The sequence below is a fragment of the Staurois parvus genome, unplaced genomic scaffold, assembly GCF_062004578.1.
Source record: "Staurois parvus isolate SC_StPar_1 unplaced genomic scaffold, SC_StPar_1.0 ptg000720l, whole genome shotgun sequence".
Lineage (NCBI taxonomy): Eukaryota > Metazoa > Chordata > Amphibia > Anura > Ranidae > Staurois > Staurois parvus.
The window spans coordinates 1,641,406-1,668,854 of record NW_028318516.1 but is presented as its reverse complement, the minus strand read 5'-3'; the positions used below and the strand labels follow the sequence as shown (position 1 = coordinate 1,668,854).

The 27,449-nt window shown below is 47.0% G+C and overlaps 1 protein-coding gene across 1 annotated transcript in view; it reads left to right on the top strand.

Annotated features, from left to right (window-relative positions):
* The window catches only part of LOC149445484 (uncharacterized), a 114,128-nt gene extending 102,647 nt beyond the window's left edge, over window positions 1-11,481 (top strand). Inside the window, exons 3-4 of the mRNA XM_089653779.1 lie at window positions 8,025-8,937; window positions 11,432-11,481. Of these exons, the coding sequence (XP_089509905.1) occupies window positions 8,025-8,937; window positions 11,432-11,481 (963 nt within the window). The remainder of the gene's footprint in view (window positions 1-8,024; window positions 8,938-11,431) is intronic.
* The last annotated feature ends 15,968 nt before the right edge of the window (window positions 11,482-27,449 follow it).

Here is a 27,449-nt window from a genome sequence, read left to right as displayed (position 1 = left end):
GACGTGACTATGGAGGAAGAGGACGGATGTGACTATGGAGGAAGAGGACGGACGTGACTATGGAGGAAGAGGACGGACGTGACTATGGAGGAAGAGGACGGACCTGACTATGGAGGAAGAGGACGGACGTGACTATGGAGGAAGAGGACGGACGTGACTAAGGAGGAAGAGGACGGACGTGACTATGGAGGAAGAGGACGGATGTGACTATGGAGGAAGAGGAGAGACATGACGGGGGTTACTGGGTGTAAATAAAACATAACATCTTATTACCTCCTCTGCTGCCACTTCCACCAATGTCTCCTCTCTGCTTCCTGTCTGTACCTGACATCACTTCCTGTCTGTGTCTAACGTCACTTCCTGTCTGTGTCTGACATCACTTCCTGTCTGTATTCCATAGAGACTTCCTGTGTGAGTATAGGTGAGATCCCCACCTTGTGGAGTTCAGAGGAACTGCAGCCCCGAGATCCATCCCATAATCCCCCTTCCTGTATAATATGTACCTTACAGGGATACTACGGGAGATGAAACATTACTGAATAAAGGAAGAAGAAATAAATGTAACTCTTATGTAACCAACTGTTCAACAAACATCTCTTATTACATATAGAAAAGTCTTACAAACACAGAACACAAAATACAAATGTATAGCTAATGAGAGCGATCCCGCCAAACCTGATCCTTCTGGGGGGGACAATGCAAAAATATATATCAATCCACTCATAATGACATCATCTTCTGGGAGTGTCTGCACATCCATCCATTTCATACACATTTCATTGTCTCAGCAGATCTCCTGCAGCCTATTAGCTCCCATTTCCCTCTCTATGTCTCAGCGGATCTCCTGCAGCCTATTAGCTCCCATTTCCCTTTCTATGTCTCAGCAGATCTCCTGCAGCCTGACTGCTCGGGGGACACATTTTGGCTCCTCTGATTTTGCAGTAAATGTGGTTGCATTAGTCCCGTTGATTTTCGTATTTCCATGTAATAAAAGGTGTCACATGATGTCGGGTTCCCCTTTCTCTCCTCCCTGAGTGTATATTTAGAGGCGGAGCTCCTGCTGGAATGGCGGTCGGAGGCGGAGTCTAGGAGGGAGACTGACAGAACCCGCAGCAGACTTGCAGGAGTGAGCGAGGAGGATCCGGTTCCTTTACCATCGGAGATGAGGAGAGTGTGAAGGATGTTTGTGACTCTGGGAGCTGAAAAGCTGGGAGTCCTATTGGTGTGGTGAGGGGGAAGCACTACTAGGGGGCGCCCTCACCATCCCGTGTACAAGAGGTGGAAGAAGGCGTGGCTACACTACAGCTGACACAGTTTGGTGGGCGGAGCACTTTCACACCTTATCAACTTTTCACTGATAGGTGGATTTTTGGAGTATAATAAGTGGATTGAAGTAGATGCAAAGTGGAAGCGGTGGACTTGCAGAGAACACTATACTGAGCACACAATATTGTCGGTCTCCATGGATTTGCACAGGATTTGAGATGATTTCCTATAGCAGCAAATCTGATGAATGAAGTGGGTGTAGAGTGGAAGCAGTGGATGTGCAGGGAGCAGCATCTTGAGCACAAAGCACTTTATGTTGTGGATGGATTTGCACACGGTTCAGTTTCCTTCATTTATTGATAAACCCCATAAGACCAATGAAGTGGGTGTAAAGTGGAAGCAGTGGATGTGCAGAGAATAGGATTTGGAGCCCCGAGCTCTTTATCTCTGAATGTCTCCACATATTTGTAGTGTATTTGTGATGATTTCTGTGCACACACAATAGGACAGCGCTGTGACACATAATGCTCTTCTAGATGACAGGGAATCCTTCCCTTTGTTACAGCAGCAGTCCGCTAGAAGGTTTTTGTAGGTTTGGAGTTGTTACACATAGCGCGGGTTTTATCCATTTATAGTGATGACATCATTGCCCAAATCTGGGGGTCACCAGCCATTTCCACCCTTTACTCCCAGCTGGGGGGCTTTGTATCCATATACCAGATGTTCTACAGGACTAAATCTGCAATCAATGTTACTGAAAAATCAAAGGGGCCAAAACCCCTCCCCCGAGGAGTCATATATTTCTGTCCCCCTTGGTGGGAGTGGAGGTGACCCCTCTATAAGGATCTACAGTCCATACACACCCAGCACAAGGCCGGGGTCACACTACCAGACGCTTCTCGGGGCTGCAGTTCCTCTGAGCTCCACAAGGTGGGGATCTCACTTCTACCCAGACAGGAAGTCTCTATGGAAGACAGGAAGTGATGTCAGGTACAGACAGGAAGTGATGTCAGGTAAAGACAGGAGGTGATGTCAGGTACAGACAGGAAGTGATGTCAGGTACAGACAAGACTTTCAGTGTGGAAGTGAAGCTGAGAGGAGACGTTTCTGGAAGTGGCAGCACAGGAGGTAATAAGATGTTATGTTCTATTTACACCCAGTAACCCCTCCGTCATGTCCGTCCTCTTCCTCCATAGTCATGTCCATCCTCTTCCTCCATAGTCATGTCCATCCTCTTCCTCCATAGTCACGTCCGTCCTCTTCCTCCATAGTCATGTCCGTCCTCTTCCTCCATAGTCACTGTGACGTCTTTTATCTCCAGCAGATGATGATACACACATATATAATGTGGGAACCCAGATGAACCCCTTCAGGGGGAGGAGTTGATGATAATATATTTGCTCCCAAAGCTGGCCTACATGGTTCAGTTTTATCGTTCAGCCAGCGGGATGACCATAAAAACTGAAGTGATTCCCCCATCCACACATTGGAGGTGGATGGGGGAATCCTCCCCGCTGCACTCTTGTATTCTGACAATGGGGGGACTCCTCCGCTCTCAGAATACACAGATCAGCACTGAAGCTATTGGCTGCAGCCGCTGGGGGAGTGGCTTTTATCCGGCAGTGGCCACACATGGATGGAAATGTGAGCGATCCCTGCTGAACCAGCTGAATTTCCATGGATCTATGGTCACCTTCAGTGACTTCCTCCCCTCCCCCTCATCTCCTTCATGATGGAAGTCATGCTGAGATCATCTCCCATTGGCTGAGCAATATTCTCATTGGTCTCTCAGCTCCTTCTTGCTATTCCTCGTCCTGCCTGTTGTTTCCTTGGATTGATTTTCTGTGTAGTGACCCCGGCTTGGTCTCTTGGATGCGCTCGTCTGTTGCTTGCCCTGACCTTTCTCCTGATTCCTGGATCTCCTCCTCATCTCTCCTCCATATCCTCTTACACAGCTTTTCTCCACACCTGCAGTGACCCTGGGGGGAGGAAACTTGGCACCAGCACGCCGCCAAATCCATCCCCACCATTAGGGGCTCTGGAGACAATTGTCTGCTATTTACACTCCGTTCCTCCGCACGTCATCTGATCACATGACAGCTTACTTCCACAGATTCCGGACAGATTTCTGGATGGTAAAGGTCAAAGGTCACTCTTCAGTTTAGGAGAGGTAGGACACACCCAGGAACAATGATTTGGTTTGCATGGGAGCCTCATATAGAGGACCCCTCAAATCTCCCCATCCAAATGTCCCTCCAACCAGAGTCTATATGTCCTATGACATCACACTGACCTCACAGGCCCTCCTCCCAATGTCCCTCCATCCAGACTCAGAGAATCCTATGACATCACACTGACCTCACAGCTCCTCCTCCCAATGTCCCTCCATCCACAGTCAGAGAATCCTATGACATCACATTGACCTCACAGCTCCTCCTCCCAATGTCCCTCCATCCAGAGTCAGAGAATCCTATGACATCACACTGACCTCACAGCTCCTCCTCCCAATGTTCCTCCATTCAGAGTCAGAGAATCCTATGACATCACACTGACCTCACAGCTCCTCCTCCCAATGTCCCTCCATCTGGCTTTTGTTCTATTGGTCCTGTGTTGTATGTGATGACATCATAATGCTGCAACAAGCCTATACCCTGCGTAGTGTGGGGGTCCTGTGGGGGGGAATTATACCTCAGCCTGAAGTGGGGCTTTAATAAAATGGAGACCTGAATGGAGAGGTGAGGAGGATTCTGGGAATATCATTTGATGTGACTATTTGTGTTCAGATGTAGAGTTTTCCTTCTGTGAAGTCTGGAGATCATATGACATCACATTGCCTCCACCTCCCTCCCTGATAGAAGAGAGAAAGAAGAAGAAGATTCTAGAAGTCACCAGAGAGATCACTGAGCTGCTGACAGGAGAGGTGAGCGGTGCCGGGAATTCTGGGAAATTCTCCAGTAACAGACAAGGGATGTGTCTGGATGGTGACTGTATCATTGTGTGTGTCAGGTTCCTATAAGGTGTCAGGGTGTCACTGTCTATTTCTCCATGGAGGAGTGGGAGTATTTAGAAGGACACAAGGATCTCTACAAGGACGTCATGATGGACAATCAGCCGCCCCTCACATCACCGGGTAAGAGGAGACTTTATTGTAAAGGAGAGAGCAGTACGGAGGATCCACCTAGATCCCCCATCATCTGATAAACACATAGAAACAATGGATTCAGTCAGTGTGTGTGTTTCCTACAGATGGATCCAGTCATGGGAACCCACCAGAGAGATGTCCCCGTCCTCTGTATTCCCGGGATTCCACACAGGAAGGTCACACCATCCCTCACCATCATCAGGTAGATGAGGAACAATCACTGATAGTATCATTAGGATCTGTACATTATCTGCATTGTTACCATTGATGTCATTTTATTATATATTCAGAGTGGAAACCTGAGAGATCCTAAAGTTGAGGTTAAAAAAGAGATAAGAGGAGGAGGATGAGGATGGGGGGATGGAGGAGTCAGAGCTTCTAAGAAAACACAAAGATCTGTACCAGGACACCATGGTGGAGTCACCCAGCTACAGGAACCCACCAGAGAGATGTCCCCGTCCTCTGTATTCCCGGGATTCCACACAGGAAGGTCACACCATCCCTCACCATCATCAGGTAGATGATGACAATTATTGGTAGTTGTGATTTATACACAGCATGTTTGTTACAATGAATGTTTTATTATATCTTTCAGAGTGGAATCCTCGGGGATGATAATATTGATGTTAAAGAAGAGTATAAAGAGGAGGATGAGGAGTATGGAGTGATGGAGGAGTTTTCAGAAGGACACAAGGAGATGATGGAGCCACCTAATACCAGGAACCCCCCAGAGAGATGTCCCCGTCCTCTGTATTCCCGGGATTCCACACAGGAAGGTCACACCATCCCTCACTATTACAAGGTTGGTGGGATGGAGAATCTAGAACATGGACTTGTAGAGACTATGGGCTCCAATCACAAAGCGGTATATTCCCGTATCCCAGTATATAGTAAGATGCTGCATTCTGTTTTTTAGCAGTGAAGCCTGCGGGGAATTTACCACTGGTGTCCATAGCAACACTTGTAAATAGCTTGTTGTTAAGGAGAGGGCAGCCGCCAGTGTCCCCAACAACCAGTAAACAAGGAGCGGACGGCCGCCAATTTCCCCGCTGACAGCTGTGACAGGTCTGGTATGGATGTTGAGGGGAACCCCGATGCCAAAAAAATAAAATTAAAGGCGTGGGTTCCCCTCCAAAATCAATACCAGCCCCTTAGTGAGTGCCCACCTTCCTCCTGAACCATACCAGGCCACATATCCTCAACATTGGGTGGGTGTTTCAGGACAGGGGCACTCTGCGCCCCCAAAAGCACCTTGTTCCCATGGCGATGGGGACAAGGGTCCCTTCTTCACAACCCTGGGCAGTGGTTGTGGGGTCTTTGGGTGGGGGGCTTATTGGAATCTGGAAGCCACCTTTAACATGGAGGCCCCCAGATCCCGGCCCCCCACAATGTGAATGAGTATAGAGTACATAGTACCCCTATTCATTCACCAAAAAACATATCGTGTAAACAAACACTGGAAGTAATTATTGACAAAACAAAAATAAAGAAAAATATCCCCCTGATGTAGATCCATCGATGATCCAATCATGATACTTGATAAGGGCACATGGCCTGGTATGTTTCAGGAGGGGGGGTCACTTGCTTGTCCCCCCTTTCCTGAGCTGCATGCTCAGATAGGGGTCTGGTATGTATTTCTTTCATTTTGTCAAGGGGTCCCCCTCAAAATCCATACTAGATCCCCAAAGGGGGGGACCCCATACCATTTTCTTAATATTTCATTGCCAGTAATTCTTTTTTTCAAGTTTTATCGGTTGGTTTGGATGTGGCAGCCGCTCGCTCCCTAACAACCATGTTATTTACTGGTTGTTAAGGATGCCAGCGGCCGCCCACTCTTTCCCAAGCAGTACACATTTCCTGAATGCCGCATGTCTCCACCACTAATTAATGACCGCATGCATTTCATTCTTTATTCCCTTCTGTGAATGTAACGCCTGTTCATGCGGTATTTACTGAGCGTGTTCAGTGTTTGTGGTCAATACCGCAACACGGGATAGGAAATGGACAGTTTCAGGATGGCATGCGGGATTTAGGGGAAATGTACCCACATATCACATGTGATCTGCTTCTGTGAAGGGAGACAATGTGTGGATTTGGTGTGTGATGTCACAATCATAAATCTTACATTTTACAGATGATATTTTCTCTCATTTCCTTGATTTAGAGTGGAGATCCAATCGATATAGAATTTGAGGTGAAAGCAGAAGAAGAAGAGGCGTATGTGAGGGATGATCAGCAGTCTATGGAGGAGGATGGAATAACGGGGACATTTATAGAGGAGGACACTCCTACAGAGATCAGCACAGGTGGGTCATGAACACTAAATCCATTCCTCCACCCATACTGCTCACTGATTGGTCCAGAGTAGGGCGGGGACTGGGTGATATCAGCCTGTAATCCCCTGGTCACTTTCCTGAGCTGTGTTCCCCGTCCTGTATTCCTGGATTTCTCTCGGATAATCTTCCTTCTCTGTGCTGCAGACACAATTTATGTATCTAGACTGGATTTATGGAGGTTCTGGGGCTCAGCTGGAAGCTAAATATTAATTCATTGCCTCTGCTCAACGTAGACACCTGTCAGAGCCTGGACTTGAACCCAGAACCTCTACTGTGTCTGGCAGTAACTCTTCTCACTGAATTACCTGATATAATGGACGGCACTTTGCTCAATCCATTGCTTTGTTTTCTGCTGAGCCTTGAACTCTTTGCTCCTCCCATGAACTTCCTGATTTAAGCCATGTCTCTGCACTTCCTGGTTGGCAGATATTTGTTCCTTCTCCATCCAATATCTTGCCCTTGTCTCTCCTGCTACCTTCTGTACCTTCACTACTGACCTGGAACCACTTGTTACTGACCCTTGGCTTGTTTATTGACTACTACTACTGTGACCTGGTACTAACACGCAGTAAAACCCATACCCACCATCTGGAGCTCTGGTGATACTGGTTAGTGCTTAGACCCCGCACCTCAGGTGAGCCTACGTCATCTGTCAGGGTGACCTGCCTGTATACCTATCCTGTTGGTTGGTCTTCTGCTATAACTACTGGTCTCTGAGCCTGAGCTCTGACCAGCACAGAAAAATCTGACCCAAACATGGAGGCCGCTATAGCCTACCAAGAAAAATGTTCCGAACTGGAAAGTGTAGTAAAGGGGCAACAGGAGAAAATCCATGACTGCAAAGATGATTGCTGGGCATATGTTCCCGTGATGTTGCTAACACAGGCATGCCTCTGTCATGATGAGTGATAGAGGGGGTGGGGACCCTCGTCCTATAATCCCCTCATCACTGTCCCTCCTATAAAAGACAGTTCTGGTTGTTTCCTCACTCTCTGACTAAGGTCCATGAATAAAGAAATGACCTGGTAGGAGATCAGAGGAGCCATTTCCTAGTTCCCTTGAGGGTGGAATTGTAAGCTCCTCAGAGACCAAGCTGCCTGATGTGGGCGGAGTCCTGGATTGGGGGAACCAATCAGCTCCTGTCTAGTAATCCTCTTTGTCTTTGTATTTTAGTCCATGGCCGGGAGATGAGGAAAACCTCCGAGGAATGTCTCACTTTGTCTCCAGACTGGAAAGTAGAAGATGAGGATATCACACAGTATAGTCCAGGAGAAAACCCGGCTCCCTCCAATGTGCATCCGGCACCACCCAGTGTAGATGGACCATCGGATTCCTCGTATCCTGAGGGACCTCAGATTGTGCGGGACCGGGCCGGCCTTCCAACAGGGAAGAGCTTCTCCTATACTGAGTGTGGGAAGGGTTTCTGTTCTAAATCCAAACTTAATGTGCATAAAAGATCTCACATGGGGGAGAAGCTGTATTCCTGTCCTGAGTGCGGGAAAAGTTTTTCACAGAAGTCCAGTCTTTACACACATCAGAGATCTCACACGGGAGATAAGCCGTATTCCTGTCCTGAATGTGGGAAATGTTTTTCAAGGAAGTTCAGTCTTCACACACATCAGAGATCTCATACGGGCGAGAAGCCATATTCCTGTCCTGAGTGCGGGAAATGTTTTTCAATGAAGACCCATCTTTACACACATCAGAGATCTCACACGGGAGATAAGCCGTATTCCTGTCCTGAGTGTGGGAAAAGTTTTTCACAGAATTCCAATCTTTACACACATCAGAGATCTCACACGGGAGATAAGCCGTATTCCTGTCCTGAGTGTGGGAAAAGTTTTTCACAGAAGTCCAGTCTTTGCACACATCAGAGATCTCACACGGGGGAGAAGCCACATTCCTGTCCTGAGTGTGGCAAATGTTTTTCAGATAAGTCCAGTCTTTACACACATCAAAGATCTCACACGGGGGAGAAGCCGTATTCCTGTCCTGAGTGTGGAAAGTGTTTTTCAGATAAGTCCAATCTTTACAGACATCAGAGATCTCACACAGGGGAGAGGCCATATTCCTGTCCTGAGTGTGGAAAATCTTTTTCACATAAGTCCAATCTTTACAGACATCAGAGATCTCACGCAGGAGAGAAGCCGTATTTTTGTCCTGAGTGTGGGAAATGTTTTTTACATAAGTCCAGTGTTTACACACATCAAAGATCTCACACAGGGGAGAAGTCGTATTCCTGTCCTGAGTGTGGGCAATGTTTTTCAGTGAAGTCCCATCTTTCAAGACATCAGAGATCTCACATGAGGAGAAGCCACTTCCCTGTCCTGAGTGAGGGAAATGTTTCTCACTGAAGTCCTGTTTTCCTGTACATCAGGGGTCCCACACAACCCTGGAGGTGTATTAGTGCCTTGAGTGCGGGAAATGTCTTCTAGATGAATGTTGCTGGACATCCCAGCTCTCATGTGGGGAAGAAGCACACCCTGATATACACCTCAGATATACTCCATGGCTGATCTTCATCATGGAAGAAACAGTTCATAAGGAGATCAGAGGTCCCCAAAGACATGGATGAAGTGTGGGACCGGGTTGGCCATTGATGGCAGGAGAAGAGTAAAAATGGAGTCCTGCCCTGTGATTGGCTGAGTACATTTTGTGGTGGGAGATTTCACAAACACTTAGAGGTCTGTTTAAAAATAAATATTTCTACCTCCTGTATACCGGACACTTCCACCCCCTTCCTGCCCAGGCCGACTGGTAACTATCAGCACTCTCACACTTTGAATGACAATTACACAGTCATGCAACATTGTACCCAAATTATATTTTTGTAATTTTTTCACACAAATAGATATTTATTTTGGTGGTATTTAAACACCACTTTTTACCATTTTTTCTTGTTTCTTGTTTTTACAAATAAATGGTCTTTCCTTATAAATGTAGACAAAGGTGTATTCTGCGCCATTTCTTGGGTACAATAACCCCAATCAGTGTCTATGATTCAGTGTGTAGGAGAGTTATAGAGTCTACAAACTATGGGATAGATGTCTGAAAATCCATCATGTCTGATGATGGCAGATCTCATTTCTGAGGACCAAAAACACCAGAACGGTACAAATTGTCAGAACTTTATCTGTGAGGAAATAATCCGTCTACAATTCATGGAAACAGGCGGGATCTGGAATGAAGGAGATTCCCTACTAATTCTCACAAAGTAACCGACATCCCAGTTCTGTATTTGTGATAATTGGAAGACAAAATAAAACACAATAATGTGCAAAAATATATATTTATTAATAATATAAATCAGTACAAAATGGGGATGAAATATAATAGGTGATGATAAATAATAAACAATACAAGATAACAGTACAATGATCTAATCCACAATAATGGGGAGAAATACAAGCCAGCAATTACTTCCAAATATTAATGAATTACATCCAACTGTCTGGAAATGTGGTGTAAGAAATCAGTAACTCAGCAACATGTGACAACAGATATACAAATCCCCCCGTGATCTCTCTACACCCAGATATTCAACGCTCAACGTGTACCTTGCCATGACTTGATCTGGAATCCCATACACAGGCCAATCCAATCCGCTTACAATCTGAGATGAAGATGTAATGTTACATGAAGTAGTCTGCCTTGTCATATATATACTGTATACATCCGGATAAACCATTTTGAGTCTAGACCTACTAGCCAGGCACAATCCTTACTCTTCACCAGTTGCCCCACCCAACCTTGCCCAGGTCCACCTCTAACCCCACCCCCAGCCCATCCCCCAACCCTGTCCCTAGCCCTGCCCCCAACCACACCCCCTTAAAGCTTATGAAATTACATTTTTCTTTAGAATAAAGAGTCCAAAATATAAAAAAACTGCAATTATAACTTTATTATGTCAATTTAAACATCACAGCAATAGCTTAATATCAATCGGGTGCAATCAAAATATCAAGTTTTACAGCTTTAAACCTGCAGTGAACATTTTGTATTTCTTTTGTTTATCTCCTGCATCTTTAGTAACTGCAGTAAAGTCTCTTTTAAAGGATGTAAGTTTAGTTTACAGAAGTATAGCATAAGAAAAAGTGCTTATTTTGATGCCAAAAACATGGAATAATAACTGTAAACATGTTGTATTTTTTATCTCCAGCAGAGACCTTAGAGAAGTGCGGCATTAAGAAAAAAGAAAAAAGTGCCTCTATTGATGGCCAAAAAATATTAAATAAAATAAATAACAATAGTAAACATTTTGCATTTTTTATCTCCAGCATCTTATTAAAAGAGAGCTTAGAGAAGTAGTGCATTAAGAAAAAACAAAGAAGTGCGTATTTAGATGCCAAAAAACATGGCATAACAATAGTAACCATTGTAACATAGAGCAGCCATGGTTTGTGTTGTACAGCAGGACCAAGACTTGTGTAATACCCTTTTTCTGATGCAAAATACCACTTCAATGGCTGTGTGTGGATTGCAATCTATTCAATTAAGAAAAAAAAAACACCAAAAAATGATTTTTTGGATGCCAAAAAGCAGTAGGAAGCCAGTTTCACATCAAGATTTGCTATGGTTTTCATTGTACAGCAGGACCAAGACTTGTGTAACGTCCCCTTTCTGATACAAAATACCACTCCAATGGCTGTGTGTGGATTGTAATCTTTTAGTGGTGGTCCATTAACAGCAATCATCAGAAGATCATCCAAAGTCTCCCGTGTCAGTGATGAACGATAGACCGTCTTTATTCTGATTTGGTAGCTATAGCCACGTTCACATGAGGCGGTTGTTGGGGAAGTACGGCACAGAAATTGACCAGAGGGAGTATGTTGCTGAATCTTTCTTTCTGCTGATTCAGTCTTTTCAGAGTCTCATTAAAAGAGTCCATTTGGAATGGAGAGTTTGAGGTCAGCCCACTCTGCTTCTAACAGCTCAATTTTGTCTTCAAACTGATTATCAAAAACATGTTTTGCAATTCTGTGCAACTCAGTCCATCCAAAGTTGGGGATGTGAGCTTTGTCTGGCCAAGACACGCTGTTCAATATATGGACAGATTGTACAATATCTGAGGAGAACGAGGAAAGCCTCAAAATGAAATCTCTTTCTGCTTTGGCCAATACAGATTGGCCTATAGACTGAAATTCTGTCAGCAGCTTGAAGGTTGGTCAGCTGCAGCCCATGTCGTTTTCCATCTTCTGTAAACTTACTAAGAAATTCAAGTTCGTTTTTTTCTTTCCCATCAGAAAGATTCTGAAGAGTTTTAGCTGCTTGTTCTAGTTTGTTTTTTACCTGACAGATCATAAGTTCCTTGTTCTGAAGACCCTCTGACAAAGGTTTCAGCTTGCTAGAAAATCGAATAGGAAATGTAAAAGTTTCACAAACTTCATCTGTTTCAGGTCTTTCAGGATGCCTTTAACTTTAGCAGATTCACATGATCCCTCAGATGATATCTGCTCAGAATGGCTCCCTACTGTCTTCCAGTGTTGCAGAAAAGCACACAAGGCCTCAACTTTGCTGCATAACCAGCGCACTGTGTGTACATCTTTCATTTTCAAGATTTCCTCAAAGTGTCTGCGAGATCTTTACTGGTTGGCAACCCTTCTTGATCCACGTTACAAGGGTCAAGGTGCAGAGCTCATCCAGTCTTCCCAGAGGGAGCAGAGGATGAAACATCCTGAGGACACCTTGAAATTGTGTAACACCTTTCCAGACACTGGGAGGTCACCATTTCCTGGACAACGTGTTTCTGAGGCTTCATTCTGTTAAAGGAAGAGCGGTGGAGAAGGCGGCCAGCTGACCGATTAAACAGTTCTTTAGTCCTCAGCGCCCAGGGCTGTTAGGTTTAAGCACCCATCGGCAGGGTCTGCATCATATGGTGCAGGATTATCTAGGGGCAAGAACAGACTTGGAGACCTTTCCAACTGAGCATCCACTGGGTTACTGGGTCTTGAGGATGGATCACTGGCCAGAACTTGCTCAATATGCCATCAAGCTACTGGCCTGTCCTGCACCCAGCGTGCTTTCCGAACGGACATTCAGTGCTGCTGGAGGTTTTGTGATGGATAAAAGAGTGCGTCTGTCCACAGACTCCGCTGACCAACTGACATTTATCAACATGAATCAATCCTGGATAATTTTTCTATAATTTTTAACAGTTCTCAACTGCAGGGCCCATGACTGCACCCAGCAATAGTAACTGTGAGGGGACACAGTGTTCAGGTACCATCAACACTGAAGGCCACATTTTTCTATACCTGTATGAGAGGTGCATTACATATAATTAGAATTTTTAGAGCCGGGTCCAATCCTGCACTTGTCAAGAATAACTCTGAAGGGTTACAGTGTGAGTCCTGCTGCAGCAGGTTCTATACATTGTACAGATGTGCAACTTTGCAGGTAGTTTAAGGGACCCCCAGGCATGATATTTAAATGAATATTTTTTTTTTTTTACTTTAAGCCAGTGCTTCTCAAATAGTGGGGCGCGCCCCCCGAGGCTCCATCAAGGGGGGTGCGTACAGGGGTGGGCAGAGGGCTGCTGTCTCTTACCTGGCTCCCACGATGATCCATCCAGGAAGCGCTGCTCCTTCCGTCACTCCGGCCACTCCCTCACTCCTGCCGCTCGGCTCTGCCTCCTCACCGGTGATTGGCCGCCAGAACTGTAGCTCAGGAAAGGTACACAGGCGGCCAATCATGGGCGAGGAGGCGGAGCTGAGCGGACCCGCGAAAATCGAGTGAGGGAAAAGCCGGTAAGTGTGCAGTGCAGAGGTGCTGCTGCAACCACATATGCTGGCTGCAGCAGCACCATACTGCAACAGGGGTCAGCAAGTGTCATTGGTGTCAGTGGGAGGAATAGTGCCGCATCATTGGTGTCACTGATACTAATGATGGGGCATTATTCCTCCCACTGACACCAACGATGGGGCACTATTCCTCCCACTGATACCAATGATGGGGCACTATTCCTCCCACTGATACTAATGATGGGGCATTATTCCTCCCACTGACACCAATGATGGGGCACTATTCCTCCCACTGACACCAATGATGGGGCACTATTCCACTGACACCAATGATGGGGCACTATTCCTCCCACTGACACCAATGATGGGGCACTATTCCTCCCACTGACACCAATGATGGGGCACTATTCCTCCCACTGATACCAATGATGGGGCACTATTCCTCCCACTGACACCAATGATGGGGCACTATTCCTCCCACTGACACCAATGATGGGGCATTATTCCTCCCACTGACACCAATGATGGGGCACTATTCCTCCCACTGATACTAATGATGGGGCACTATTCCTCCCACTGACACCAATGATGGGGCACTATTCCTCCCACTGACACCAATGATGGGGCACTATTCCACTGACACCAATGATGGGGCACTATTCCTCCCACTGACACCAATGATGGGGCACTATTCCTCCCACTGACACCAATGATGGGGCACTATTCCTCCCACTGATACCAATGATGGGGCACTATTCCTCCCACTGACACCAATGATGGGGCACTATTCCTCCCACTGACACCAATGATGGGGCATTATTCCTCCCACTGACACCAATGATGGGGCACTATTCCTCCCACTGATACTAATGATGGGGCACTATTTCTCCCACTGACACCAATGATGGGGCACTATTCCTCCCACTGACACTAATGATGGGGCACTATTCCTCCCACTGACACCAATGATGGGGCACTATTCCTACTTATAACAATTTTATAGACAAATGATACTATTTACAGTCGCGCGGGGGGGCGCAAAATGTTTTCTTCTTCCTAGGGGGGGCATGACAGAAAATAATTGAGAAGCACTGCTTTAAGCAATGAAAAATAACTGCCCCTTTAAAAACTGTACTATTAGAATTTATTTTCCACTGATTCATGTCCATCAGGGCAGTTCCCGAGTCCCCATACCACTTTTATTGCTGACACCTAGCATATAATCCTTCTAAATGGGCACTTTTGAATTTTCAAGTTTGAGTCCCATAGGTTCGATGTTGGCGGCAAACGTTTGGTCTGTTCGAATGTTCTAACATGAACTGAACCGGAGGGTGTTCAGCCCATCACTAGTGATACACTAGAAGTGCAGAGAGAGAGCACACAGAGCAGATCACACAAAACCCGACATACGGGGTATATTGGGGAATGTGAGGGCACAGTATGGATAACAAGACACAGCACAACAAAATAGTCCACCAGGTAGCAATGTAATACCACATAGATAGTCCATGTAGGATGGCCAAGCAAAATGGAGAACCAGTACACCAGGCCACCAGACGGTATGGCAAGGGGAATGTACCCAGCCCACAGGGTGAATACAGCGTAGCAGTGGTTAAGTCCAGCACACTAGGCAGGGATCTAGGCGGACCAGGGTAGGATGTAGCAAGGGTCAAATCCAGCTGATACAGCAGGGATCCGGGCAGACAAGTGGTTGAGTCCAGCACAGGGCAGGGATCCGGGCAGACAAGTGGTTGAGTCCAGCACAAGGCAGGGATCTGGGCAAACAAGTGGTTGAGTCCAGCACAGGGCAGGGATCTGGGCAGACAAGTGGTTGAGTCCAGCACATGGCAGGGATCTGGGCAGACAAGTGGTTGAGTCCAGCACAGGGCAGGGATCTGGGCAGACATGTGGTTGAGTCCAGCACAGGGCAGGGATCTGGGCAGACAAGTGGTTGAGTCCAGCACAGGGCAGGGATCTGGGCAGACAAGTGGTTGAGTCCAGCACAGGGCAGGGATCTGGGCAGACATGTGGTTGAGTCCAGCACAGGGCAGGGATCTGGGCAGACAAGTGGTTTAGTCCAGCACAGGGCAGGGATCTGGGCAGACAAGTGGTTGAGTCCAGCACAGGGCAGGGATCTGGGCAGACAAGTGGTTGAGTCCAGCACAGGGCAGGGATCTGGGCAGACATGTGGTTGAGTCCAGCACAGGGCAGGGATCTGGGCAGACAAGTGGTTGAGTCCAGCACAGGGCAGGGATCTGGACAGACATGTGGTTGAGTCCAGCACAGGGCAGGGATCTGGGCAGACAAGTGGTTGAGTCCAGCACAGGGCATGGATCTGGACAGACAAGTGGTTTAGTCCAGCACAGGGCAGGGATCTGGGCAGACAAGTGGTTGAGTCCAGCACAGGGCAGGGATCTGGGCAGACATGTGGTTGAGTCCAGCACAGGGCAGGGATCTGGGCAGGCAAGTTGTTGAGTCCAGCACAGGGCAGGGATCTGGGCAGACAAGTGGTTTAGTCCAGCACAGGGCAGGGATCTGGGCAGACAAGTGGTTTAGTCCAGCACAGGGCTGGGATCTGGGCAGACATGTGGTTGAGTCCAGCACAGGACAGGGATCTGGACAGACAAGGGGCTAAGTCAGCACAGTATAGGGAACTGGACAGAAAAGTGGGGTGATTCAAGCACAGGGCAGAGACCAGGGCAGCATGGTATGGCACATCAAGGGTATAGACTGGCAAACTGCAGCAATCGGATCCAGCAGCCACTTAGTCCAGAGTCCAGGCACTATGAGGGATGAGCAGCAATAGACACAACATAGGTTCAGGGACTCACCAGTCAACAGAAGTCCAGGCAGCTTGGCAGGGAACAGGAGGTCTGGTGGGCAGAGGTTCTTCATATGCACATCATGGGTCCTCAGAAGGCTGTGTGTCCTGCCCCAGCATCTGGGCCACACAGACAGACGCTGCCAGAAGATCAGAGAGTAGAGCAGAGTCCCAGTGTCCAGGAAGCTATCTGTCTCAGCAATTCTGTGCACCAGGTAACCTCTTTCTAGGAAGACATGCAGCCCTCAGTCCTGTGTGTCCATCACAGAAGTAAACTCAGAAACGTCTGACCCTTTCTGCCAGCATAGGGTTATTATATTGTCCTTTGAGTTCAGCCAAGCCTTAAGCATCCAAACCTGCTGCTGGCCCATCTGGCTTTATTCAGCTACAGGACACAATGCTGTCTGTGCTTCAACAAACAACACACAAAAAAATATATATTTCTTCCCTCCGCTACAACCCCTGCCCCTTCCAAACATGTACCAGCAAGAGGCCTCAACATGCCTCTGCAAGGTACATGTCCCAGTTCAGCAGCAAAACTACAAAAGTATCCATGGGATGGCTTTTCATCTGAGGGCCACATGGTTATTAATGCTCGTTCCAGCAGGACATCACTTTGGGGTATGGAAGCGGTTGGCTTAGGGACACACTTGAAGTGCTGGGAGGATAATTTGATCCACTAACATTATCTCTACAGAGAGACTCTGCTTTGGCTGCGGACAAACCGGTCACTGCCAGGCCAGCTGCCCTGTTAGAAAAAGACTCTCAGGTCCACCTCTCCCAAGCTGGTGCACTATGTGGATATGTACCAAGCTTCTGAAGAAATTCCACTCCAACCCCAGCCCTCTGGTCACCCTTGGACCACCCATGCTACAGATGTGGATAACCCAGGCATCTCCAGGCTAGATGCCCAAGGAACTTCACCCTCCCCAGAATCAAAACACCTGCCCTGATCCCAGTGTATTTCTGGTGCCAGAAGGAAAGAGCCTTTCACCATCTTAAAGTGAATTGATGCTTCCAACAACAACTGGTGCCCTTCTAGTTTATGGAGTCCAGCCACTTACCCCAAGATAAGGCAGCAGCAGTTACAGGAGCTCTGCATAGATGTACAAAAAGTCGTTGGTTTCTGTGATACAGGTGCTTTCCTGACCATCATTGATCCCTGTGAGGTGAATTCTACAGGGAATTTCTTCTGTTGGGGTAATGGCAGGACTTTCTTTTGACATTCTCCAAGGGAATGACCTGTGAGAATTTAATAGTCTGTTTCTAAGGAGTGTGACCCAGAGCGCTAGGAGTAGAACACAAGTCTGGGACAGGCGTGATGCAAGATGCAAATTCATCACGGATCTACCCTATTAACTATGTAAAGGCTCAGGTCAATCCCACCAACACCCCAAGGTTTAGGGGAGGACCTCTTGGTTTGGAAAACAGGTGGAGACATAAAGGAAGAGCACCCCAGACTTGATGCTGTAGATGGAGACAGCGAGGTCACATGCAGGCTAATTGTCCCAAGAGTTGTAGGTAGAGGTCCAACTTTACAGTCACGACTGGAACACATCTCACAGCCGTCCTTCCGGGATGTCCGGAGTGCACTCCACTAGGTAAATGATAAGCTGACTTTGGCGTGCATGTGCGATAGCCCGTCGGAGGCCCATCTCCATGACTACTCCAGCGTGCCGTCGCCTTACTGCGCATGTGCGATAGCCCGTCGGAGGCCCATCTCCATGACTACTCCAGCGTGCCGTCGCCTCACTGCGCATGTGCGATAGCCCATCGGAGGCCCATCTCCATGACTACTCCAGCGTGCCGTCACCTCACTGCACATGTACGATAGCCCATTGGAGGCCCATCTCCATGACTACTCCAGCGTGCCGTCGCCTCACTCCGCATGTGCGATAGCCCGTCGGAGGCCCATCTCCATGACTACTCCAGCGTGCCACCGCCTCACTGCGCATGTGCGATAGCCCATCAGAGGCCCATCTCCATGACTACTCCAGCGTGCCGTCGCCTCACTGCGCATGTGCGATAGCCTGTTGGAGGCCCATCTCCATGACTACTCCAGCGTGCCATCGCCTCATTGCACATGCGCCCCCACAGCCACGCACCTATTGGCGTGCATTCCAATTCACCTCCAGAAGCTATATTTGGCAATGGCAGCACTTGATCTCCCTCTGCTGCCAGTATAGTAACACTACTCATGAATACTCCATACATCTAAAGACAAAGATCTGCCCAATGACCCCACTGACAGCCCACACAAAGCAAGGACATTCTGGCTGCCATTGAAATGTATGTGTATACCTACTTTGTGTTCACATTTATCTCCATGGAAAGAAGCCAACAATTGAGGAAACAGCAGGCTTTATCCAAAGGAATTATGTATTCAGTTCATTCATTTTTACTTTTTATACATTGTGCTGATCCAACAATATTATCCCCATGAACCCCAATGCAGCATTCCCAATATGTCATTATTTATTATATGGGGATATATATATATACACAGACTATATGACCTCCTCATGTATATATTACACTGCCCTGCGTTTCTTACAGCTTTAATGCCGGTGAATGTTTCTAATGTCTTTTACTATACTTCTTGATGTGTAATGTATTGTTGCTTGTGTGAGCATGTTGTGATGTCACCTTTGTCCCGCCTCCATTCCTGGGACTGCCCAACCCAAGTGGGAGGGTCCAACCTCTGTCCCAGGGTATATATTGAAGAGGGCTGTCATTGCAAGTCAGCTCTGATGAAGAAGGGACTCCCTTCGAAACGCGTCAGCCTGACTCTGAGAACCTTCCCTCGTGTTTAGACTCGCGCTGGTCTCTGATTGGTCAAGTCTCACTAAGGACTTTACACGCTTGTTATACTTCTCTGTTTGTGAGGATATTTTCACATCCAATAAAATCACATTTTACTGAGGTAATGCACAAGGTTGGTGTGCTTTTTGTTTCGCTTTCCAGTATTGGTGGGACTTCCCCAGCCTTGTTTAGAGCCGCACAACCTTTGATGCCTTGGTGGGGAATTTCTTCAAGTTCCGGGTCCATCTATCCACCCTTGTTCTGGGCCATAGAGGGCAGGAGGGGTTGTTTTGTGTTTACACCCGCAGTCCCATTACTCCAGTCACTTTCCGGGACGTTACCATCCCCCATTATTATCACTGTCCCAGCCCTTTCCATCTGTGGGAGGAGCTGAGTCTCCACCTCCTCATTAACACTGGGAGGCCTATAACAAACTCCAATGATGACCTTTGTAGTACCGCCCCCCATGTGCAGTTCCACCCATAATCCTTCAGCCTCATCACACTCTCCATCATCTAGGTCCTCTTTCACACTCGCTCTGAGATCACTTCTCACATAGAGACAGACACCACCACCTTTCCTATTTCCCCCGTCTCTCCGAAAGAGAACCTAGCCAGGAATATGAATGGCCCAGTCATGTGAAGAATGAAGCCAAGATTCAGCAATACCAATTCAATCCTAGTTCTCTTCATGCACCAAACCTTCCAACTCACCTATTGTGCTGGGCAGACTTCTGGCATTGGGGAACAAACACTTTCATTCACTGACACCTTGTTCATTCACCGACACCTTCTTCATTCACTGCCACCTTGTCCATTCACCGACACCTTGTTCATTCACTGACACCTTGTTCACACGGATTTTGTGTATTTTTTATTTTCATACAAATGGTACCAATTCCACTGGTTGTAACACCAACAAGTACTGACCCCTGTCTGATCTGTCTACCCCGTTAAAACTGAATTCTCCCTCCCCCCTCCACCCTAGTTTATATACTCATCCAGCCTTCCCATAAAACCCTCCCCCAGCACAGCAGACCCCCTTCCATTTATGTGCAGACCATCTCTAGCATATACAGTGAAGGAAATGTGTATTTGCTCCCCGGCTGATGTTGAATGTTCGCCCCTCACACAGAAATGATCGGTCTAACAATGGAATGTTCGCCCCTCACACAGAAATGATCGGTCTAACAATGGAATGTTCGGTGTAACACTGAGAGACAGAATACAACAACAAATTCAGCAGAAATGCGTCTAACAAATGATGACTGATCTGCATGTTCATGAGGGAAAGAAGGATTTGATCCCCTTCACAAAACATGACTTAGTACTTGGTGGCCAATCCCTTGTTGGCAATCAGGTCAGATGTATCCTGGAGTTGGCCCCCAGGTTCGCACACATCTCAGAAGGGATTTTGGCCCACTCCTCTTGGCAGATCCTCTCCAAGTCATTAAGGTTTGGTGGCTGATGTTTGGCAACTCAAACTTTCAGCTCCCTCCACAGATTTTCAATCGGATGAAGGTGTGGGGACTGGCTAGGCCACTCCAGGACCGTAATGTGCTTCTTCTTGAGCCGCTCCTTTGTTGCCTTGGCCGTGTGTTTTGGGTCATTGTCATGCTGGAACACCCATCCACGACCCATTTTCAATGCCTTGGCTGAGGGAAGAAGGTTCTCACCCAAGATTTGATGGTACATTGCCCCGTCCATCGTCCCTTTGATGCGGTGCAGTTGTTCTGTCCCCTTAGCAGAAAAACACCCCCAAAGCAGAATGTTTCCACCACCATGTTTCACAGTTGGGATGGTGTTCTTGGGCTCATAGGCAGCATTCCTCCTCCTCCAAACACGGCGAGTTGAGTTGATGCAAAAGAGCTGGATGTTGGTCTCCTCTGACCACAACACTTTCCACCAGTCCTCCTCTGCATCATTCAGATGTTCAGTGGCAGACTTCAGACGGGCCAGGACATGTGCTTTCTTGAGCAGAGGGACCTTGCAGGCACTGCAGGATTTCAGTCCTTGTCGGCGTAGTGTGTTACCAATTGTTTTCTTGGTGACTGCGGTCCCAGCTGCCTGGAGATCATTGACAAGATCCTCACGTGTAGTTCTGGGGTGATTCCTCACTGTTCTCATTATCATTGACACTCCACGAGGTGAGATCTTGCATGGTGCACCAGACCTAGGGAGACTGACACTTGTTTTGTGTTTCTTCCATTTGTGAATGATTGCACCAACTGTTGTCACCTTCTCACCAAGCTGCTTGGACATAGTTTGGTAGCCCAGTCCAGCCTTGTGTAGGTCTACAATCTTGTCCCTGACATCCTTGGACAGCTCTTTGGTCTTTGCCATGGTGGAGAGTTTGGAATCTGATGGTTTGATTGCTCCTGAGGACAGGTGTCTTTTATACAGGTAACACAATGAGATTAGCAGAACTCCCTTTAAAAGACTGCTTCTAATCTCAGCTTGTTACCTGTATGAAAGACACCTGGGAGCCAGAAATCCTGCTGAATGATAGGGGATCAAATACTTCTTTCCCTCATGAACATGCAGATCAGTCATCATTTGTTAGACGCATTTCTGCTGAATTTGTTGTTGTATTCTGTCTCTCAGTGTTACACCGAACATTCCATTGTTAGACCGATCATTTCTGTGTGAGGGGCGAACATTCCATTGTTAGACCAATCATTTCTGTGTGAGGGGCAAACATTCAACATCAGCAGGGGAGAAAATACACATTTCCTTCACTGTAGGCTGCACCCCAAAAGTCAGCCCAGTGCTCTAGGTCAGGACTACATTTTTATTCTTCTCCTGCAATCAATGGTCAACACGGTCCCACACTTCATCCATGTCTTTGGGGCCTCTGATCTCCTTATGAACTGTTTCTTCCATGATGAAGATCAGCCATGGAATATATCTGATGTGTATATCAGGGTGTGCTTCTTCCCCACATGAGAGCTGGGATGTCCAGCAACATTCATCTAGAAGACATTTCCCGCACTCAAGGCACTAATATACCTCCAGGGTTTTGTGGGACCCCTGATGTACAGGAAGACAGGACTTCAGTGAGGAACATTTCCCTCACTCAGGACAGGAAAATGGCTTCTCCCCCGTGTGTAATCTCTCATGTCTGTGAAGATTGGACTTATCTGAAAAACATTTTCCACACTCAGGACAGGAATATGGCTTCTCCCCCGTGTGAGATCTCTGATGTTTACGAAGACTGGACTTCTGTGAAAAACATTTCCCGCACTCAGGACAAAAATACGGCTTCTCCCTCGTGTGAGATCTCTGATGTTTATGAAGACTGGACTTCTCTGAAAAACATTGTCCGCACTCAAGACAGGAATATGGCTTCTCCCCCGTGTGAGATCTCTGATGTTTATGAAGACCAGACTTCTCTGAAAAACATTTCCCGCACTCAGGACAGGAATACGGCTTCTCGCCCGTGTGAGATCTTTGATGTGTGTAAAGATTGGACTTCACTGAAAAACATTTCCAACACTCTGGACAGGAATATGACTTTTCCCCCGTGTGAGATCTCTGATGTGTGTGAAGATTGGACTTCCGTGAAAAACATTTCCCACACTCAGGACAGGAATATGGCTTTTCCCCCGTGTGAGATCTTTTGTGCACATTAAGATCAGATTTAGATTGGAAACATTTCCCGCACTCAGTACAGGAGAAGCTCTTCCCTGTTGGAAGGCCAGCCCGGTCCCGCACAGTCTGAGGTTCCTCAGGATACGAGGAATCCGATGGTCCATCTACACTGGGTGGTGCTGGATGGACATTGGAGGGAGCCGGGTTTTCTCCTGGACTATACTGTGTGATGTCCTCATCTTCTACTTTCCAGTCTGGAGACAAAGTGAGACAATCCTCGGAGGTTTTCCTCATCTCCCGGCCATGGACTAAAATACAAAGACAAAGAGGATTACTAGACAGGAGCTGATTGGTTCCCCCAAACCAGGACTCCGCCCACATCAGGCAGCTTGGTCTCTGAGGAGCTTACAATTCCACCCTCAAGGGAACTAGGAAATGGCTCCTCTGATCTCCTACCAGGTCATTTCTTTATTCATGGACCTTAGTCAGAGAGTGAGGAAACAATCAGAACTGTCTTTTATAGGAGGGACAGTGATGAGGGGTTTATAGGACGAGGGTCCCCACCCCCTCTATCACTCATCGCCATCTTCCCAACACAAGAAGTACTGCACTTCCTTATTTAGTCCATGATTTAGTCATGAAGAACAGCGGGGCTGAGCCCCACCAAACGTCAGAGAGTGAGGATGGGGGGAGAACAACCAAGATGAAGACTGGACTGATCCTGAAGACCACCATCATTGGGGTATTGACTCCTCCCTCATTATCACTTTCTGTTTAAGGGTCCAAAGTTGGAGGATGTTATCACATTATTATCACCATGTAAAAGTCTGTGCTCCAATCACATCATCCAATATAAAATGTCCAGCTGGGAGGAAATGGGGGGAACAAAAGAGAATCCATATTATGTGTATATATAGCAGTGGGGGGAGGGGGGAAAGCAGGAGTCTGGACTATGGAATGTACAACATGGAGTATATAGTGCAGGGGTCAGGAGTATGTAATGTACTACATAGAGTATATAGTGCAGGGGTCAGGACTATGGAATGTACAACATAGAGTATATAGTGCAGGGGTCAGGAGTATGTAATGTACAACATGGAGTATATAGTGCAGGGGTCAGGAGTATGTAATGTACAACATAGAGTATATAGTGCAGGGGTCAGGAGTATGTAATGTACAACACAGAGTATATAGTGCAGGGGTCAGGAGTATGTAATGTACAACATAGAGTATATAGTGCAGGGGTCAGGAGTATGTAATGTACAACATAGAGTATATAGTGCAGGGGTCAGGAGTATGTAATGTACAACACAGAGTATATAGTGCAGGGGTCAGGAGTATGTAATGTACAACATAGAGTATATAGTGCAGGGGTCAGGAGTATGTAATGTACAACATGGAGTATATAGTGTATTTAGTGTTCATGACCCACCTGTGCTGATCTCTGTAGGAGTGTCCTCCTCTATAAATGTCCCCGTTATTCCATCCTCCTCTATAGACTGCTGATCATCCCTCACATACACCTCTTCTTCTTCTGCTTTAATCTCAACTTTTATATCTATCAGATCTTCACCCTAAACCAAGAAAATTAGAAATTTCACATAATATATAAATATAAGCTAACATGAAAAATCCAAATATTATCTCCACAAGTCCATGTTCTAGATGCTCCATCCCACCAACCTTGTAATAGTGAGGGATGGTGTGACCTTCCTGTGTGGAATCCTGGGAATACAGAGGACGGGGACATCTCTCTGGTGGGTTCCTGGTATTAGGTGGCTCCATCATATCCTTGTGTCCTTCTGAAAACTCCTCCATCACTCCATACTCCTCATCCTCCTCTTTATACTCTTCTTTAACATCAATATTATCATCCCCGAGGATTCCACTCTAAATGCATAATACAAAACCCATCAATGGTAACAATGCAGATAATGTACAGATCCTAATGATACTATCAGTGATTGTTCCTCATCTACCTGATGATGGTGAGGGATGGTGTGACCTTCCTGTGTGGAATCCCGGGAATACAGAGGATGGGGACATCTCTCTGGTGGGTTCCTGTAGCTGGATGACTCCACCATGGTGTCCTCGTACAGATCTTTGTGTTCTCTTAGAAGCTCTGACTCCTCCATCCCCCCATCCTCATCCTCCTCCTCTTTTATCTCTTCTTTAACCTCAACTTTAGGATCTCTCAGGTTTCCACTCTGAATATATAATAAAAATGACATCAATGGTAACAATGCAGATAATGTACAGATCCTAATGATACTATCAGTGATTGTTCCTCATCTACCTGATGATGGTGAGGGATGGTGTGACCTTCCTGTGTGGAATCCCGGGAATACAGAGGATGGGGACATCTCTCTGGTGGGTTCCTGTAGCTGGATGACTCCACCATGGTGTCCTCGTACAGATCTTTGTGTTCTCTTAGAAGCTCTGACTCCTCCATCCCCCCATCCTCATCCTCCTCCTCTTTTATCTCTTCTTTAACCTCAACTTTAGGATCTCTCAGGTTTCCACTCTGAATATATAATAAAAATGACATCAATGGTAACAATGCAGATAATGTACAGATCCTAATGATACTATCAGTGATTGTTCCTCATCTACCTGATGATGGTGAGGGATGGTGTGACCTTCCTGTGTGGAATCCCGGGAATACAGAGGATGGGGACATCTCTCTGGTGGGTTCCTGTAGCTGGATGACTCCACCATGGTGTCCTCGTACAGATCTTTGTGTTCTCTTAGAAGCTCTGACTCCTCCATCCCCCCATCCTCATCCTCCTCCTCTTTTATCTCTTCTTTAACCTCAACTTTAGGATCTCTCAGGTTTCCACTCTGAATATATAATAAAAATGACATCAATGGTAACAATGCAGAGAATGTACAGATCCTAATGATACTGATAATGATCAGTGATTGGAGAATATCCCAGAATTCCCAGCACCGCTCACCTCTCCTGTCAGCAGCTCCATCATCTGCTTGGTGACTTCTAGAATCTTCTGCATGTTGTGTCTCTCAGGGTTTAGGGAGTCACATGGAGGCACTGTGATGGTCATATGATCACCTGACTTCAGAAGAGGAAATCTCTGTATTGAGGAACCAATAGGAATATCATGTTAGACTCCCAGAATCCTCCTCACCTCTCCGGTCAGGTCTGTGTATTATTAATAGAGATAAGAGAGATGTCATGTGACCTCCCAGAATCCTCCTCACCTCTCCGGTCAGCAGGTAGATGATCTCCAGGGTGAGGTTTAGTATCTTCTCAGTCATGTGACTCCGGTCCTCCTCCATCCTCATTGGTGCCATCATGTGATCTATACAGGTCTCCTTGTAGACGGATAACTTTGGGAAATGAAAGCAAGAATGATTTGGATGGTATTGGTCACACAATAATAGGATGTGGATGTGAGGGGGGAATAGGAGGGTTGATGGACATTGAAGAACTACTCCCCCCATGGGAACACATTTTGTTTGGACTGTTTAGTGTTTACTACAATTTTGAGGTCCGGGGCCCCTTTTCTCTGTTGGGTTTGTTTGGTCTCTGAACTGGTTTTGATGAGCTTTAGATCTGCAGACAAGGAATGATAAATCTGATCCTTCCTTTGACTAGTTTGCTCTGAGGCAGTGCTGTGAGGTCAATGTCGGCTCATCATGCAGGGATGGTCACTTTACATCACCCGACGCCCGGGACATGTAGTTCTGGGTGCCGGGCAAGTATTGTTTTTATTCTTTATTCCTGCTGTGGGCAAGCCACAGGGCTCTCCTTTCAGGTGCCAGCCTCTGCCACCCCATCTGTGTGAACCTCCCCTGTACCTACTATGCTTCTCTGGCTCTGCTTGCCCATCTGTGGGCACAGTTCAGCGGGTGCCAGAGGGTAGAGGGGACAGATGTCAGGGCTCTGTCCTTGGCAGAGGTGTTAGGAGACCTGGCAACCCTGCCAGTACCTTGCATGGCCGCAGAAGTTCACATTGGCTCAAATTTGGTGGCAAACTACCTTTATAAGGAAGCCCTACACTAGTCTCAAGTGCTGGTTGATCTTTGGCTCCCCAGTACCTTGTTCCTGTTCTACTGTTATTTCCTGTTCCTGTGCTACTGTGATTTCCTGTTACCGACTCGGCTTGCTCCTGGACCTGTCTTCTCTGCTTAAACCCTGACTTGACCTCTGCTGGCTAACGGATATTCTCTCTTGCTCCTCTGTGTATGACTTTGGCTTGGCTAACGGATATTCTCTCTCCTGCTCCTCTGTGTATGATCTCGGCTATCCCATCTGACTATGTCTGTTCTGATCTCCACCCAGTACCAGATCTTGGCTTTCAACCGGCTATCCAGTAATCCTGTTCCCCGGAAGGGCTTTCATACCTCACACAGGCACCACCTGTCTGCAGACCTCATCTCAGTGCATCAGCTGTGCTCCTGGGGGGACCACCAATAAGCACTCCTACAGGTGACCTGTGCCACTTTGGTCCTGACTCCTTGCTGTCCCACTCTCAGGGGAGTCTGGAACTTAGCCGCAAGGGAAGCCCTCTCTCCATTGGCATCTCTCACCAGGTACGTGACAGTATCAATCAGCCATTATGTCTGAGGCCGAGAGAGGTGCTTCTGCATTAGAGGCCTTGTGCCAACAGATGACGGCACTTACGCAAGTGGTCAAGGATCTGCAGGAGGAATATTTTCAGCTGGAGGGACATCTTCATTCGCTCACTACTGCTGTGACTTCTGCAGACCAGAATCCATTGCCTAGTCCTA